Source organism: Staurois parvus, unplaced genomic scaffold (assembly GCF_062004578.1).
Source record: "Staurois parvus isolate SC_StPar_1 unplaced genomic scaffold, SC_StPar_1.0 ptg000166l, whole genome shotgun sequence".
NCBI lineage: Eukaryota > Metazoa > Chordata > Amphibia > Anura > Ranidae > Staurois > Staurois parvus.
Genome location: NW_028317962.1, coordinates 982998 through 1000564, shown reverse-complemented (window position 1 = coordinate 1000564; position 17567 = coordinate 982998). Strand labels below are relative to the sequence as shown.

At 42.0% G+C, this 17567-nt stretch overlaps 1 protein-coding gene across 2 annotated transcripts in view; it reads right to left on the bottom strand.

Moving 5' to 3' along the window:
- The window catches only part of LOC149462799 (histo-blood group ABO system transferase 2-like), a 136561-nt gene that overhangs the window by 16963 nt on the left and 102031 nt on the right, over positions 1-17567 (bottom strand). For both annotated transcript variants that reach the window (XM_089676324.1, XM_089676325.1), the window contains one exon: positions 1064-1249. In XM_089676324.1, the coding sequence (XP_089532450.1) occupies positions 1064-1249 (186 nt within the window). The remainder of the gene's footprint in view (positions 1-1063; positions 1250-17567) is intronic.

Genomic DNA, 17567 nt, shown 5'->3' with positions numbered 1-17567 from the left:
TTTTTCATAGGTTTTTTGAGTTTGGGCAAGGACACAGGGGCCCCATGATCCCCTATTGCCCGGGGGGCCCATGAGTTGTCAGTCCGTCCCTGTACTGAATTGAACTATTGAAATGTACACAGTCACTTGCAACTTATGATGATCTAGGTATGAAACCCTCTCACCCGATCTGTAGCCCTTGCAGCATAAGAGGTAGTCTCTTTGTTGGTGGGCCCCCGTGTTCTTTGGTCCCTCTGTTAAGGAACGATGCTGACAACAGCACTACAATCCATCTTCCTGCAGGATTGACTGTCCTGGTCATCAGCGATACCAGCAGTCTGAAGTCCTTCTGTACCTCATCGTTCTGCATCTCAAACCAGCCCGGATCTCCAAACTCCCACACAGCCCACTACACACCGCCCTCCATCTCTCTCATTATTCACTTCCTTCCCCCCCAAGTTCCCAGGGCTTCTCAATTTATATTCACACCCCCCCCCCCTCCAGCTCTCCTGGGAAATGTAGTCTGTTCACTCCTTACATAAGTCCTGCTAGCAGCATATAAGTCCAACAAGGCTTTACTTCCATACAGTCTGGATAACTGAACCACGGAACACTGACATCTTGTGGTTAATTCACATCCTTCAACCAGTATTAATGCAGGTTATTAAAACTGCCTCAAATCAAGGGGCGATGGGCTTAAATTGGGGAACAAAACACAGTTTCAGCTTCCCTTCATTTTATTCTGCAAACTCACTGGGGACTCATAATCTGGTTTTGACAAACTGGGCATCATAGCTGGCTCAAGCTATCCTTGAGTTCAATGCCACTATAAGGCATGCACTGCCTATAAGTAATATGGTGGGAAGGGAAGCTTAACAGTTCCTAGTTGACATGGATGAAAGAGGGAGTTACACATTAATACAAGTTCTCAGTCTTACCTTGCTATGGACAAAATCACACACTGCCTTTCTAGAGTTATATTTTGGCCCTGGCCTGCTGCCATTAATTTCAAGTAATATTTATGGCCAACTTATCGTATCTATGGCTATATGTGTAAATTAAGTCTAAAAATGTCGGATCCTACCTTCCCTTTACATCATTCAGTAGTTTCCTCTCACAATGTTCCAATTCTACGGACTTGCCATTCACTTTCTGTGAGCAGATGCCCAGCTTCTGTGAGTAGTCTTCCACTTCCTGTGAGCAGTCATCCACTTTCTGAAACCAGTAAATTTTTTGTCTGAGATGATACACTAACTCTGGGTAGTATAACCTGCAAGATAACACAAAAGTGGGGTAAATGAATACATCAAGAATACATTAAGTCCACAATTTCTAACCATCTCTTGTATCATATACGCAGTATCTAACCATCTCCTTTATCATGTCCGCAGTCTCTAACTATCTCCTGTATCATGTCTGCAATCTCTAACCATCTCTTGTATCATGTCCACAGTCTCTAACCATTTCCTGTATCATGTCTGCAATCTCTGACCATTTCTTATACCATGTCCACAATCTCTGGCCATTTCTTGTCTTATATCATGTCTGTCAGTCTCTGAGGGGAAGCCTGGAGTCAAGTGTGGGAGCACCACCAAAACGGGGGTCTTGGGAGGAGTCAGACATGTGTGGACTGTGAAAAAGAAAATAAAGGATGAAACCAGAGCTGCCAGAGAGCCATCTGCCTGAGCCCTGTATGCTGCACCTGAGAGGAAGTCAGCACCAGGGCCGCGAGGCCAGTCTGGGGAGGAGGGGTGTGTCACTGATGTAAGGGGAAGTGAATACAGTAGGGTAGGGGTTGGTACTGATATAAAGGTCCCCCCTTATATCAGTGACCCCCCCTTACCTTAGTGTATTCACTCTGTGGAAGGTGGTCTGTGGTCATGCTCCACACACACACACACACACACACACACACACATCAGGCATTTCCCTTTAAAATCAGTGTCCTTAGACTTCCCATTTACATCAGTCTGCAAGATTTCCCTTTACAGTGCAAGGGGGAACTCTGCGGACCCTGATGTATTGGGAGACTCCAGATATAAAGCTGGACTCTGATCGTAAAGGTGGACTCCAGATGCTATTTAGGGAGCTCCTGATGTAAAAGGAGGACTCCTGATGTGAAGGGAGGACTCGTGATGTGAAAGGATGGCTCCAGATGTAAACTGATATTAAAGGCAATTAAAAAAAAACAAACAAAAAAAAACAAACATGTTATACTTGCCTGCTTTGCGGAGTGGTTTTGCACAGAGAAGCCCAGATCCTACCCTTCTCAGGTCCTTCTCTGGCAATCTTGGTCCCCCCCTCCTGCCGAGTGCCCCCAGAGCAAGCAGCTTGCTATAGGGGACCCAAGCAGGCTTGCTCTTGAGCCACTGCTCTGTGTGTCCATTCACAAAGAGGCTCAGCCCCACCTCCCCTCTCTCTCTCTCTCCTCATTGGCTCACTGGCTGTGACTGACTGCATTGAGAGGCAATGGCTCCCGCTGCTGTTTCAGCCAATGAGGAGGCAGAGTCCCCAGAGAGCCGAGGCTCCTGTGCACGATTGCAATGAAGCTCAGGTAAGTATTAGGGGGGGCTGCACACAGAAGGTAAAAAGGTTAAAAATCTTGAGTCTGTACAACCATTTTAAGGGGCCACTGCTGATGTAAAGGGAACTCTGGTGTAAAGGAGAACACCAGATGCTAAGCAGAAGCTCCTGATGTATAGGGGGACTCCAAATGTGAAGGGGGGAATTCTAATATAAAAGGGGACTAAATATACTTCGTTTAGTACTGGTAACAAAGTTTTCCTCAGCCCCTGACTCTGAGTGTATACATGGCAGGATTTTTTTAATTAAATGTAGGTTTATGTAAGTAAGTCTCTCACTCATAGTACAGTAATTGTACAGTATTTTGTGGGTACGAGATTAAAGAGTTATACAGCTGTTTATTTTAACAGTCCTAAATGTGATTTATTGTTTCATTATTTTTCTTGTGTTTTAATTTACATGGATGACAAAAGTGGCAGGTGGGGGTCTGGGGGAGGCAGGGAAGAGAAAGAGCGGTAGGGGGGCTGAGTCGCTGCATCGTCCTCTGGGTTGTACTTACCCCCTTGGCCAAAAGTTGCCAGTCAGACCCTTTTTGGTGTGCTATAGCTGGGTTATGGAAGATCCCTGTACAGACACAGCCACTCTATCACAGAGGGCATCAATACTTCTGTGTGTTCCTGTGGCCATTGCTTAGCGGAACACCAGCACTGTAAGCAATAATGCTGGGCAATTCAAATTTTAGAACTATATTAAAGGTTTTTGCCCTTCTTTAGAGTGGACTTCAGTTTAGCTTTAGACCATTCTCACATTTTATTATTTTATACCAATATGGTCTCCAGGTATGAACTTAAACTTACCTGAACTCCAAAACAAAATGGCAGCCATTTCATCTTATTGGCAACACCTATTATGCACAAGATTATCTCAGACAAAACTGATTTGTGAGCATAAGAACATCTGCCAGATAGTAGCATATGAAGATCATGCTTCTCTAATGGTTCACACTAAAAGCATAGTAAGTCTGCTGTGCAGCAGCTTTTATTGAGGATCATATGAGAGTCTTTTGTATGCTGTTTAAATGCTGTGGTGATATAGGGCTCGGGATGGGGGGTTAGCTATGTTGGGGGCTTGAAAGACTCTCTTCTGCTAATCTCTTGGAAGTGTTGATTTTGATGTAGCTTTACAATACAGATATCTATGCTGCAATAAATTAATTTATTAATCCAGATGTGGTACAAAATACTACAAGACTTACGCATTTTGGTGTGTAGCCTTAGTCATAGCCAGACTATAACTAAGGCTACACAACAAAGCCAGACTATAACTAAGGCTACACATCAAAGCTAGACTATAACTAAGGCTACACATCAAAATGCATAAGCCTGGTATTATCTTGTACTACATCTGGATTAACAGAATCATTTATTGTGGAAGATCGAGCTGCCGGTTTCCCTTTATCTACAAGTTCCAAGCCATATGTTTAGGGCGTACCAGGGAGTGGCAGGGTCTGTTTAACCACATTTTTCATATACATGGTAAAATTAATTTTCTGGCAAAGGAAATTACTTTGAACCCTCAAACATTATGTGGTTAATTTACTAAAACGGGAGAGTGCAAAATCTGGTGCAGATTTGCATAGAAACCAATCAGCTTCCAGGTTTTTTTTGTCAAAGCTTAATTGAACAAGCTGAAGTTAGAAGCCGATTGGCTGCCATGCACAGCTGAACCAGATTTTGCATTCTCCAGTTGTAGTAAATCTCCCCCTATATATTTTCTGAAATAAGAGGCCCTGGAGAATAAAATGACTTTTCCCAACATGTTGCCATGCAATTTCCCACCTACACATTTTATGTCATTTTCCACTATGGCACATCCTCAGTTGTGAATTGAAAACATGCAAAACGCACGTATATGTTTCCAGGCATTTTATGAACAAACCCTACAGTCTTTATCAAACATGCTGACTTGTACACTGCAATGAAGTCAATGGTGTGAACAAACCTAGGAATCCTGTCAAAAATCATTTCGATCAGACTGTCTTTAAGTTATCCAGGCAGATCTGAACAGAAGCTCAGTGTTAGGTGTATGGGCAGGCAGATGTAAAAGGATGGTTTGTTCATTTACAAAAGACTACCTCCATGTCAGTCCAGGTAAATAAAAAAAAAATAAAAATTTGCACCCTTTTCTGTTCCTTTCAGACCCAAGTGTGACAGACCGGAGGAAATGTACGTACATCTTATACATCCACCTGCCCATAGACCTAATATGGGTTCAGTTTCAAGGTTAGAGGAAAATCCTGAACAGACACTGATGTCACAAAAATTACAACTGTTCCATTCTATTCCATTTTTTAGGTGGATCTGTTCATGGACCAGAATGGTTGCCGCTGTTCCGAAAGGACCCTAATTAGAAATAGTAGGGAACATTGATCAAAACTGGAGCAGCTGTGCATAGCAAACAATCAGCTTCTATCTTTCATTTCAAACCTTAATGTGTAACTTTACCCAGAGCAACTTGATAAAAAATTATGTTCTTTAGCAAGGAACATACATTCCACATGAATAATTATGCCTGTGAGTGTGTGTTGTAAATTGGCTCCAGCATTGCTCCTGTTTCTTCCTGCAGGAGGCTGCCATTTTGCTGAAGCCCAGAACCTACGAGCAGCAGTAAATGAAGATTGGCCTCTACATTTTTTAGTACAGTGCAGAAAATTAGAGAGCAACTGAGCATGTGTAGAGCAGGGTGAGCCCATGTATTACTGGATTTCAAACAGAATAGGCACTTATTTTTAATATTTTACATAGCTATACTTGCAAAAGGGGCCATCATGAAGTGATCTACAGTAGCATGACTTAATTTTCTGACTAAAGTTCCACTTTAACTGAACAGTCTGAAAATAGAATCTGGAGCAGTTGTGCATGACAACCAATCAGCTTCTGTCTGCTCCAGTTTTTAAAAAAATGCCCCCAATGTTTTTTAGTATCTATGCATTTTACCCACTTTTTGGTCTATAGCAAAATGCATGCCATGGTAGTCAATGTGAATGATGTCTAAGTATGCCTTATGTTTCAGACCCTTTAAACCAAATTCCTAACACTGAAGCAGCAGAAGCAAAGTGAAACTTTAGTCAGAAAACTAGATTACTTCATGCTGGCCCCTTATGCAGGTATAGCTATGTAAAATAATACAAATAAGTGCCTATACTGTTTAAAATCCAGTAATACACTGTTTCACCCTGCTCTGCACTCAGTTGCTCTCTATTTTTTGGCACCGTGACAAAAATGTAGAGGGAGATCTGCTGGCAGCCTAAAAATTTACTGCTGCTCAGAGGCTCTGGGCTTCAGCAAAATGGCAGCTACCAGCAAGAAGAAAAAGGTACAATGTTGGAGGCAATTTACAGCGCACACTAATTTTTGGTAGCATAATTATTAATGTGGAATGTATGTTCCTTGCTAAAGAATATGATTTTTGTTATCAGGTTGTTATGGGTAAAGTTCCACTTTAAAAAGTTAATATATAAAAGGTGTGGTTTTAAACATGTTAGGAAATTCAAAACTTCAACAGAGTGTTGCGTTTCTAGCTCTTTAATTCCATACCACAGCTCCCCCACCCTCCTCCAACGTTTCCTTTCCCTTTGGGCAAAACCTCAGCTGACAGGCCTGAAGCACCATAAAAGAGGGCGCATTGATACCCGGCGAGCTCAAACTTTAATTCTTTGATAAGCAGCTGGTCTGTTTGCTTTTCCTTAGTCACAGTTTCATGATTGAAAAAGTTGCCATGGTGAGGATATAAGCACTCCCAACTTTCTGCAACATACATGCATGGGATGAGGCAAACGCATCAAAGGAGAGAAGTGTCAATGTCTGTTGGGTACCACTGAGATGAGAAAGAAAATAGTGGCACTCTATGCTAATTTGAGATCATGGAAAAAGATGTCTTTGGAGGTAATGCTTTTACATGACTTGGATACACTTAAAAAAAGGAATGGAACGGGTTTCATTAAAGTGTATGCCAGGGCAAAGTTAAAAATATAAAAACATACTTAGTACATCTCTGCAGCAGTTGCACATTTCCCCATGTTTTATCTTTTTACAGACTTTGCAAGTACAGAAAAATACCCGTTGATGTGGCACACATGTACTCAGTTCCTAAATCCTGTTGTAGGCTTAGTGGTGTCAGCCCTGCCCTGTTTTCTTTTGATAAACTACTGAATCACGCTTCTTCTTCTTCTCATCTCCACAATATAAGGACTAATTGATGTAGAATGGGAGAGCTAATTAGGCTTCTTGGGATACCACAGGAAGTGTGGACAGGACATCACTGAATTTCTGACCACGTTAACAGATATTTTTGGCACTTATACAACAAAACTCCTTTAATGGTATATTTAACAGACCAAAGGAAGCTACGAAGACGTTCATAGTTAGGATTTATATACACTTAAAGCAATCCTTTAACCATTTCACTGCCAGATCCTTTTTTGAGTTTCTTGCACCCATGTTTGACAAATCATTTTAGGCCTGAAGAGTACATAAACCCCAAAACATTATATACTTTCTGAAAGCAGACACCCTATAGAATAAAATGTTTGTAGTTCCAATTTTTTTGTCACATGATATTACCACAAAGATTTCAGCTAAAAATGTTAATTTAATTTAATTTTAGGGAGCACAAATGCATTCAGTTACCCATTTATTTTGGCAAATATAAAAGACGAGGTTGCACCAAGTAAATAAATACCCAACATTTCAAACCTTAAATTTGCATGTGCCCTTGAAATGACAAAAAACGTCACTACTCTAACTTTTCCATTGGTGAAGCTTTAAAAGCCCCCTATAGGTCTTCAGTTTAGTGATACAGAGGAGGTCTGATGCTAAAAATATTGCTTTCACTTGAGCGTGTGCAGCTATATGTAACATGTGTATCACAATCGATGTGTTCATGCATAGGTGCCCCCGACATGTTTGTTTAAGTTCACATGTGCATGGGGGTGGGGGCCTCAAAAGTTTTTGTAGGGGGGATTTTATGTGCTTGGGTGTAAATTTTTTTTCACAATTTAAAAAAATGTTTAACTATTTTTCTTCATCACAGGGGACAAATTTCTTTTTTTTTAATTAGATTTGTTTTATAGAAGAAAGTAAAAAAAAACATTTTTTTTATTGTTTATTTGTTTTTTCATTTATAGCACAAAAAATATAAACCCCACTGGTATTCAATTACCGCCAAAGGAAAGCTTTATTTGTGTGAAAAAAGAGATATAAACTTCATAGTTTCTTTCCAAACTAAGAGTTAATGCTCCAATAGTATTGTGATATTGGATCAAATTACAATATGGTAGCATTTGCTGCTAAGACATTTTATTGTATTTTTCTACTATTTTTAACTTTTTGAATAAATAAAGTATAACTTGGGAGGCATTCTCCCTTGTTATTTTAACCATAAATGTTTTGTGTGTTACTCTTTGGGGCACCTAAAAAGTCCATGTACTGAGCTTTTTTGGAATGTTCCACTATAAATTGCTGCTCACCGCCATTACTAGTATTAAAAAAAGAAAAACAAATTACAGTATATACCAGGGGTGGGCAAACTTTTTGACTTGAGGGCCGCAATGGGTTCATATATTGGACCCGGGGGCCGGACCAAGAGTAGATGAATGATGTGTATGTGTCATCCAAGTAAGTATAGTAATATTCCCCCATAGTAAGCATAGTAATTAATCCCCCATATAGTAATTCATCCCCCATAGTAATTCATCCCCCATATAGTAATTCATCCCCCATATAGTAATTCATCCCCCATAGTAATTCATCCCCCATAGTAATTCATCCCCCATATAGTAATTCATCCCCCATATAGTAATTCATCCCCCATAGTAATTCATCCCCCATATAGTAATTCATCCCCCATAGTAATTCATCCCCCATATAGTAATTCATCCCCCATAGTAATTCATCCCCAATAGTAATTCATCCCCCATATAGTAATTCATCCCCCATATAGTAATTCATCCCCCATAGTAATTCATCCCCCATATAGTAATTCATCCCCCATATAGTAATTCATCCCCCATAGTAATTCATCCCCCATATAGTAATTCATCCCCCATAGTAATTCATCCCCCATATAGTAATTCATCCCCCATAGTAATTCATCCCCCATAGTAATTCATCCCCCATATAGTAATTCATCCCCCATAGTAATTCATCCCCCATATAGTAATTCATCCCCTATATAGTAATTCGTCCCCCCTATAGTAATTCATCCCTCCTATTAATTCATCCCCCATATTATGTCCCCAAGTCCCCCCTGTGTCAATTCACTTACCTTTGCTCCACACGTTCCTCTCGCCGTGTTCTCCGGTGTAGCATGAAAATCTGTCTCCTATGAGGATCTGTCCCCCTCGACGTACCTGCGCATGTGCCAGTTTCAGGCATTAGCAGCCGATCGGCGATCTCCGGCACATGCGCAGATACGTCGAGGGGGACAGATCCTCATAGGAGACAGATTTTCATGCTACACCGGTCTTCAGGGCGGACTGTGAGAGGAGCCTAGCTCCCCTCACGTTCTCCGCGGGCCGGATTAAAAGGTCCGCCGGGCCGTATACGGCCCGCGGGCCGTAGTTTGCCCATTGCTGGTATATACCATAGTTTGTAGCTGCTATAACTTTCATGCAAACCAATCAATATATGCTTATTGTGATTTGGATTACCAAAAATATGTAGCAGAATACATATTGGCCTAAATTTATGAAGAAATTTGATTTTTTAAATTTTTTTTTATTAGATATGTTTTATAGCAGAAAGTAAAAACCTTTTTTTTTCTTTTTTTTTTTATCTTTTTTCATTTATAGCACAAAAAAATAAAAAAAACCAGCAGTAACCAAATACCACCAAAAGAAAGCTCTATTTGTGTAAATAAATTATATAAACTTCATTTGTGTACAGCATTGCATGACCATGAATTTGTGCATTAAAGTAACGCAGTGCCAAAAAACAGAAAATGGCCTGGTCATGAAGGGGGTAAATCTTCCAAAGGTCAAGTGGTTAACATGTTCTCTTGGTGGCATGAAATTTGGCAAGTATCCTCAGCCACTGCAAAAACTATTTTTGAAAATAGTTAAGGGAGGTTGTCTGTAGATTTTTCTGTACCGAAATAATTGCACTCAGTCTCAGCTATGTGAGAAAAGCAGCCTGCAGGATCTGACTGTTTTCTTTGTGGTGTGCATGGTAGTTTTCTATGGGCTGGAGGGGTATTTAATAACTTCTCCTAAAAGCATTAAATTGCCAACCAGGGTATGTAATATTTATTGTTTCACATGTAGTAAACATTTATCTATTAGGGGCTCTATTGTATCATAAATCTTTTTTTATCTTTTGCTATTTTGTCACCACGCTGATCCTTAATAGCACATGTGATACTTCACTACTACTTACAATAAGACCTAATGGAGTGTGGTTTGCTCCATGTGAACTGAAATGTAAGACATCTGAGGTATAAAAACTACATTGTGAATTAGTATAGTCTCAAACTATTGTTTGACCTTTGTCATCTGTTTAAATCAAAGTGTCTCTTAACCATTGAAGAGCAAGCCCAAGCTTTAGCAAAGTTAAATCTAATTTTTCTCTAACATAATAGGAACAATTGCTAATGTACGCCAATAATAAACTTCTAATAACACTGTGCTGTGGAAATTAACATGAATACACACATCTATCAATAATAATATATAGCATTAAACAAATAATTACACACATATAACACATAAATAACTCACAAGAAATCAATAATGTTAATAGATTTCCGAAGGCGCTAGAGCAGGGGTAGGCAACCTTAAAGAGGTGGAGATCTACCTGAACAACATGGGAGAAGTAAAAGATCACCGGGCATAGTGTCAGCCAGTGTTACCTCCTCACACCTAATTTAAACCTTTAATTGCAGTACTACTGTGTCACAATTGTGTGCTTTGCTTGGCAATCATGGGTTTAAATCAGGTGGTGAGGAGGCAACATATCGCCTCCTCACCATCTGTCAAACACCCTCTGATCGCTTTGCAGAGGAGCAGTAGTGTCTGCTGCATTTGTGAATGAGCTATTAGCTGCATTTGGGATGTATCTGGGTATCAAGATAAAATCCTTGGACCCATTGTCAGACCCTACGCTGGTGCAGTGGGTCCTGGGTTCCTCCTGGTGCACAACAATGCCCGGCCTCATGTGGTGAGAGTATGCAGGCAGTTGATACCACTGAATGACCCCCATGCTCGCCTGATCTAAATCCAATAGAACACCTCTGGGATATCATGTTTCAGTCCATCTGACTCCACCAGGTTGCACCTCAGACTGTCCAGGAGCTCAGTGATGGCCTGGTCCAGATCTAGGAGGAAATACCCCAGGACACCACCCGTCGTCTCATTAGAAGCATGCCCTGACATTGCCAGGCATGCACACAAGCATGTGGGGGCCATACAAACTACTGAGTACCATTTTGAGTTGCTACAGTGAAATTTCAGCAAAATGGACTGCATAATTTTTTCACTTTGATTTTTGGGGTGTCTTTGTCCTCTGTAGGTTGATCATTTTCATTTCCATCAAACGATCGGGCATCCTTACGTTCCTAACACATTACCCAGTCCATATCAGTATACAGTTAGGTCCATATATATTTGTATACAGGCACAATTTTAGTTTTTTTCAGGTATTTTCTAAAACATATTCAAGCTATAGTTATATAATGGATATAGGCTGAAAGTGCACACTCTCAGGTTTAATTTGAGGGTATGTACATTCACATTGGAGGAAGGGTTTAGGAATTACAGCTCTTAAGAGTAGCCATCCCCCCTTTTTTCAAGCATCCAAAAGTAATTGGACAATTGAATATAATCATAAATAAAATGTTCATTTTTAATATTTTGTTGAGTGTTCTGCCCATATTGTTGAAAATAAATGTATGTAATGGATTATACTGCAATGTTATGTTATGTTGCTGCCATCTAGTGGTCAGAGTTAGTTATATCAGGATGTCAGGAAGTGGTAATTTTCACATAGAGGCAATAACCTCTAACCTGGAAGTTCCTGTCCTCCATTTCATGACTGCTTCTGAATCTAGCAAGTAGCATAGAGTGGAGCTCCAAGCTATTCCTGGACTTATGGTGGAATTGTCCATGAGTACACTCACTGATGGGATGAAGCTGTTGTATAATGTTTAATGTACTGACACATATGTTTTGTTTGTGTTTATGTTGTAGTTTTACAAAGTTATTCAGAACAAAGAATACATACAGATCTGATGTCTCATGTTTCTTGACTTCTGAATTATTGTTAGACTGTCTGACTAGTGTTATACAACAGTTCAATAACACGAAGCAGAACATTGAGAATCCTTTACTGGCAATGACTGCCTGAAGTCTGGAACCCATGGACATGACCAAAGACTGGGTTTCCTCCTTTCTGATGCTTTTCCAGGCTCTAACTGCAGCTGTCTTCAGTTGTTCTTTGCCTTTAGTTTTGCCTTCAGAGAGTGAAATGCATGCTCAATTGGGTTGAGATCAGGTGATTGACTTGGCCATTGCAGAATATTCCACTTATTTTCCATCAAAAGTTCCTGGGTTGCTTTTACAGTGTGTATTGGATCACTGTCCATCTGTATTGTGAAACACCATCTAATCAATTTTGCTGCATTTGGCTGAATCTGGGCTGACAGTATATCTCTAAACACTGCAGAATTCATCCGACTGCTTCTGTCTTCTGTCACATCATCAATAAACACCAAGACTCAGTGCCACTGGAAGCCATGCATGCCCATGCCGTCACGCTGCCTCCACCATGTTTTACAGATTGCGTTATGTGCTTTGGATCATGAGCTGTTCCAAGCCTTCTCCACACTTTTTTCTTCCCATCATTCTGGTACAGATTAATCTTAGCTTCATATATCCAGAGAATGCTTTTCCAGAACTGGTCTGGCTTTTTTAGATGTTTTTTGGCAAAGTCTAATCTGGTTTTTCTATTTTTCAGGCTTATGAATGGTTTGCACCTTGTGGTGAACCCTCTGTATTTGCTCTAGTGAAGTCTTCTCTTGATTGTAGACTTTGACAATGATACGCCCACCTCCTGGAGAGTGTCCTTCACTTGTCTGGATGTTATGAATGGGTTTTTCTTTACCATAGAAAGGATCCTGCGGTCATCAATTACTGTTATCTTCCATGGACGTCCATGCCTTTTTATGTTGCTGAGCTCACCAGTGTGTTCTTCTTTCCTCAGAATGTACCAAAATGTTGATTTGGCCATTCCTAATGTTGCTGCTATCTCTCTGATGGATTCACTTGCATGGACAGCTTCTTTGAACGCATGATGTCGGTTCACAGCAATAAATTCCAAATGCAAATACCACACTTAGAATCAACTCCAGACCTTTTACCTGCTTAATTGATGAAGAAATAACGAAGGAGTAGCCCACACCTGGCCATAAAACAGCTTTTGATTCAATTATCCAATTGAAAGAGGGGGGATGGCTACTCTTAATAGCTGTAATTCCTAAACTCTTCCTCCAATTTGAATGTACATACCCTCAAATTAAACCTGAGAGTGTGCACTTTCAGCCCATATCCGTTATATAACTATAGCTTGAATATGTTTTGGTAAATACCTGAAAAAAGTAAAATTGTGCCTATGTCCAAAATATATATGGACCTAACTGTAAATATCCAGCTTGATACTTTTCCCCATTGAGATCTGATGTGTTTTCAAAGTGTTCCTTTAATTTTATGAGCAGTGCATATCATCCCTGTGAAAGTCCATGGGTAATTCACAATGTACTTACCCCCAAAGCAGATGCACATATACAGTGCATCCAGAAAGTATTCACAGCGCTTAACTTTTGCCACATTTTGTTATGTTATAGCCTTATTCCAATATGGATTAAATTAATTTTTTTCCTCAACATTCTACAAACAATACCCCATAATGACAATGTGAAAGAAGTTCGTTTTGAAATCTTTGCAATTTATTAAAAATAAAAAACAAAAAAAACACATGTACATAAGTATTTATAGCCTTTGCTCAATACTTTGTTGAAGCACCTTTAGCACCAAATACAGCCTCTAGTCATTTTGAGTGGTATTTCTTGCAATATTTCATAAGTCTCCTGCGGAAGCCAAAATTGTGGCGAAACATGTAGAGCTGAATTATACTGCACAGATCTTCAAGCCACATTAGAAATTTGTTGTGGTTTTAAATCAACATTGTGATAGTACTTTTAACATTTTTGTAATAAAATTACTGTAAATTTTTATGATATAACATGTGTGCGTTTTGTGTTGTGGCACCTTAAAGGTCCCTTTTCTTTCTCTGTAACAAATATATATTTCTAATGGGATGTTTTGCCTTTGATCCTTTGACTCTTTAAATATACTATGAGCAAGAAGTGCCAATTAAAAAAATGGCTTGAAACTCGTGCAATCATTGAGGACAGGTTTACATGTGACTTTAAAATTGTATATCCATTTTGATTCCATTTTGAGCAATAGCTCCCATCAGATTTTGATGAACCCTCTTGAGGACAAAAAAAGAGATGCTGGATGTATCATACTGATGCACCAGTGCGTCATGTCTACCTACTGGCACTGACAAATCACCAATACTGCCAGAGTACATGTGATCATAAATCCTGCAAAAATCAGGCACTTGGTTTTCCGCAATGCATAGCATATTTGCTTCAGTTTGCATTGTAGCATATAGTAAATTACCCCAATGGTTTGACAATCAACTGAACCATTAGGTAATATGATGAGTATTATACTGAGTTTTAGAACACCTCCATTTTCCCAGCTTTTATTGGGGTGATTGTAGCCATATTAGTGCAATTGCAACAAGAACAATTGAGCACTGTCTGCAATACTTTTTATTTGCACTAACATCCACATTTATTGGATGTTAGTGCAAATAAAAAAGTATCATGGACAGTATTCAATTGATACAGTTTTTATTGAAATTTAAAAAGTTTAAGTCCAGTGAATAACCTGAAATGCTACAAAGGTAAGCAGTAAACTGACAGGAAATTAAAAAAAAGTTTAGGTTAAAAAAAGCTGAAAAATAAATTAGCAAAATGTACAAAAAGGCCTTTTTCAGGGAAGTAGTAATACTCAAAGTAAAGTTTATGCTAGCAATTTCTACAGGTGTACCAACTTTTGTTCATTACTCACAAGCTTTCTGTCTTTTTAAAAGCAGTGTTGAAACAGACTGTGCTACTATGGTCTCCTATTTGGACAGTATCGTACTGCAGGAAGTAGGAAATTGCTCTAAAAATGACAAGAAAAATGCAAATAATAAAGGAAGACAATACAATATAATATATAAAAGTGAGCGCTCTTATGTCAGCGGCTAAAAGGTAATCACTAGAGATGAGCGAAGTATTCAAAAATTCGATTCGACTGATTCGGCGAATTCGTGGACAATATTCGATTCGAGTCGAATATATTCGCTGTGAATTTAACTTAAAAAAGGGTGTTTCTAGGCTTCAGAGAGACTTAATATTAGTGCAGAACACTGTACCTTTAATTTAAATGCCCTTGGAGTCTGCTGGGGAAGAGAAATAATACTGTCAGTCAGTATGACATGCAGATGAGTGCCGTCGATCTTAGAATCACCGCACACTTCACTCATTTGGCCAGTCACGGGGTCAAAAACAGTGTTTGGAGCCACAGTGTGGCGGTGGAGGCAGCAGCAATGGGAGGCCATACAGCAACCTATGACAAAATGGAAACCAGCAGGAGTGTGAGGAGACCTCAAAGTGGCACATGGCAGAGTGGGAGCAATGGGAGGCGGTACAGGGACCCATGTCACACTGTGGACCCAGCAGCAGCGTGACGAGGCTGTACGGGGGCCCATGGCAGATTTGGGGCCTGGCAGCAGCTATGGGAGGCCTGTAATCTGCCAGCAACCTATGACAAAATGGAAACCAGCAGGAGTGTGAGGAGACCTGAAAGTGGCACATGGCAGAGTGGGAGCAATGGGAGGCGGTACAGGGACCCATGTCACACTGTGGACCCAGCAGCAGCGTGACCAGGCGGTACGGGGGCCCATGGCAGATTACAGGCCTGGCAGCAGCAATGGGAGGCCCGTAATCTGTCAGCACCCTATGACAAAAAATGGAACACACCAGCAGTGTGTGAGGAGACCTGAAAGTGGCACATGGCAGAGTGTGGCGATGGAGACAGCAGCAATGGGAGGCCGTACAGGGACCCATGAGAGACTCTGGACCTGGCAGCAGCATGAGGAGGCGGTATAGGGGCCCATGGCAGATTAGGGGCCTGGCAGCAGCAATGGGAGGCCCGTAATCTGTCAGCACCCTATGACAAAAAATGGAACACACCAGCAGTGTGAGGAGACCTGAAAGTGGCACATGGCATGAGACACTGTGGACCTGGCAGCAGCGTGAGCAGGCGGTACAGGGGCCCATGGCAGATTAGGGGCCTGGCAGCAGCTATGGGAGGCCCGTAATCTGCCAGCACCCTATGTCAAAAAATTCAACACACCAGCAGTGTGAAGAGACCTGAATGTGGCACATGGCAGAGTGTGGCGATGGAGACAGCAGCAATGGGAGGCCGTACAGGGACCCATGACAGACTCTGGACTTGGCAGCAGCATGAGGAGGCGGTATAGGGGCCCATGGCAGATTAGGGGCCTGGCAGCAGCTATGGGAGGCCCGTAATCTGCCAGCACCCTATGTCAAAAAATTCAACACACCAGCAGTGTGTGAGGAGACCTGAAAGTGGCACATGGCAGAGTGTGGCGATGGAGACAGCAGCAATGGGAGGCCGTACAGGGACCCATGAGAGACTCTGGACTTGGCAGCGGCATGAGGAGGCGGTATATAGGGGCCCATGGCAGATTAGGGGCCTGGCAGCAGCTATGGGAGGCCCGTAATCTGCCAGCACCCTATGTCAAAAAATTGAACACACCAGCAGTGTGAGGAGACCTGAAAGTGGCACATGGCATGAGAGACTGTGGACCTGGCAGCAGCATGAGGAGGCGATATAGGGGCCCATGGCAGATTAGGGGCCTGGCAGCAGCTATGGGAGGCCCGTAATCTGCCAGCACCATATGTCAAAAAATTCAACACACCAGCAGTGTGTGAGGAGACCTGAAAGTGGCACATGGCAGAGTGTGGCGATGGAGACAGCAGCAATGGGAGGCCGAACAGGGACCCATGACAGACTCTGGACCTGGCAGCAGCATGAGGAGGCGGTACAGGGGCCCATGGCAGATTAAGGCCTGGCAGCAGCAATGGGATGCCCGTAATCTGCCAGCACCCTATGACAAAATGGAACCCTGGGCTGGGGCAGGCAGAACCGCCTTATCTTTATCACGGTTTTCCCAGGCCACCGAATGGCGACGCTGCATATGCTGATGCAACGCTGTAGTCCCAACATGGGCCCCCTGGCCACGCTTGACTTTCTGGCCACATAGTCGACATACGGCTACGTTTACTTCCTCGGGCGGCTTGACGAAAAATTACCACACCGCCGAGTAGGAAACTTTGCCCCCGCTACTCCTCACTGGCTGACTGCTACTTCCTCTGTGCACACCGGCACCACTACTGGCCGTAGTGGTAGGCTGCAGTGGAGCTGGTGCTCTACTCCGTGGCAGTTTGCCTCCACTGACACTGCTGCGACCCTGCTGCCTCCTGGCAGCAGCAATGGGAGGCCGTACAGGGACCCATGACACACTCTGGACCTGGCAGCAGCATGAAGAGGCGGTACAGGGGCCCATGGCAGATTACGTGCCTGGCAGCAGCAATGGGAGGCCCGTAATCTGCCAGCACCCTATGACAAAAAATGGAACACACCAGCAGTGTGAGGAGACCTGAAAGTGGCACATAGCAGAGTGTGGCGATGGAGACAGCAGCAATGGGAGGCCGTACAGGGACCCATGACAGACTCTGGACCTGGCAGCAGCATGAGGAGGCGGTACGGGGGCCCATGGCAGATTACGGGCCTGGCAGCAGCAATGGGAGGCCCGTAATCTGCCAGCACCCTATGACAAAATGGAACACACCAGCAGTGTGAGGAGACC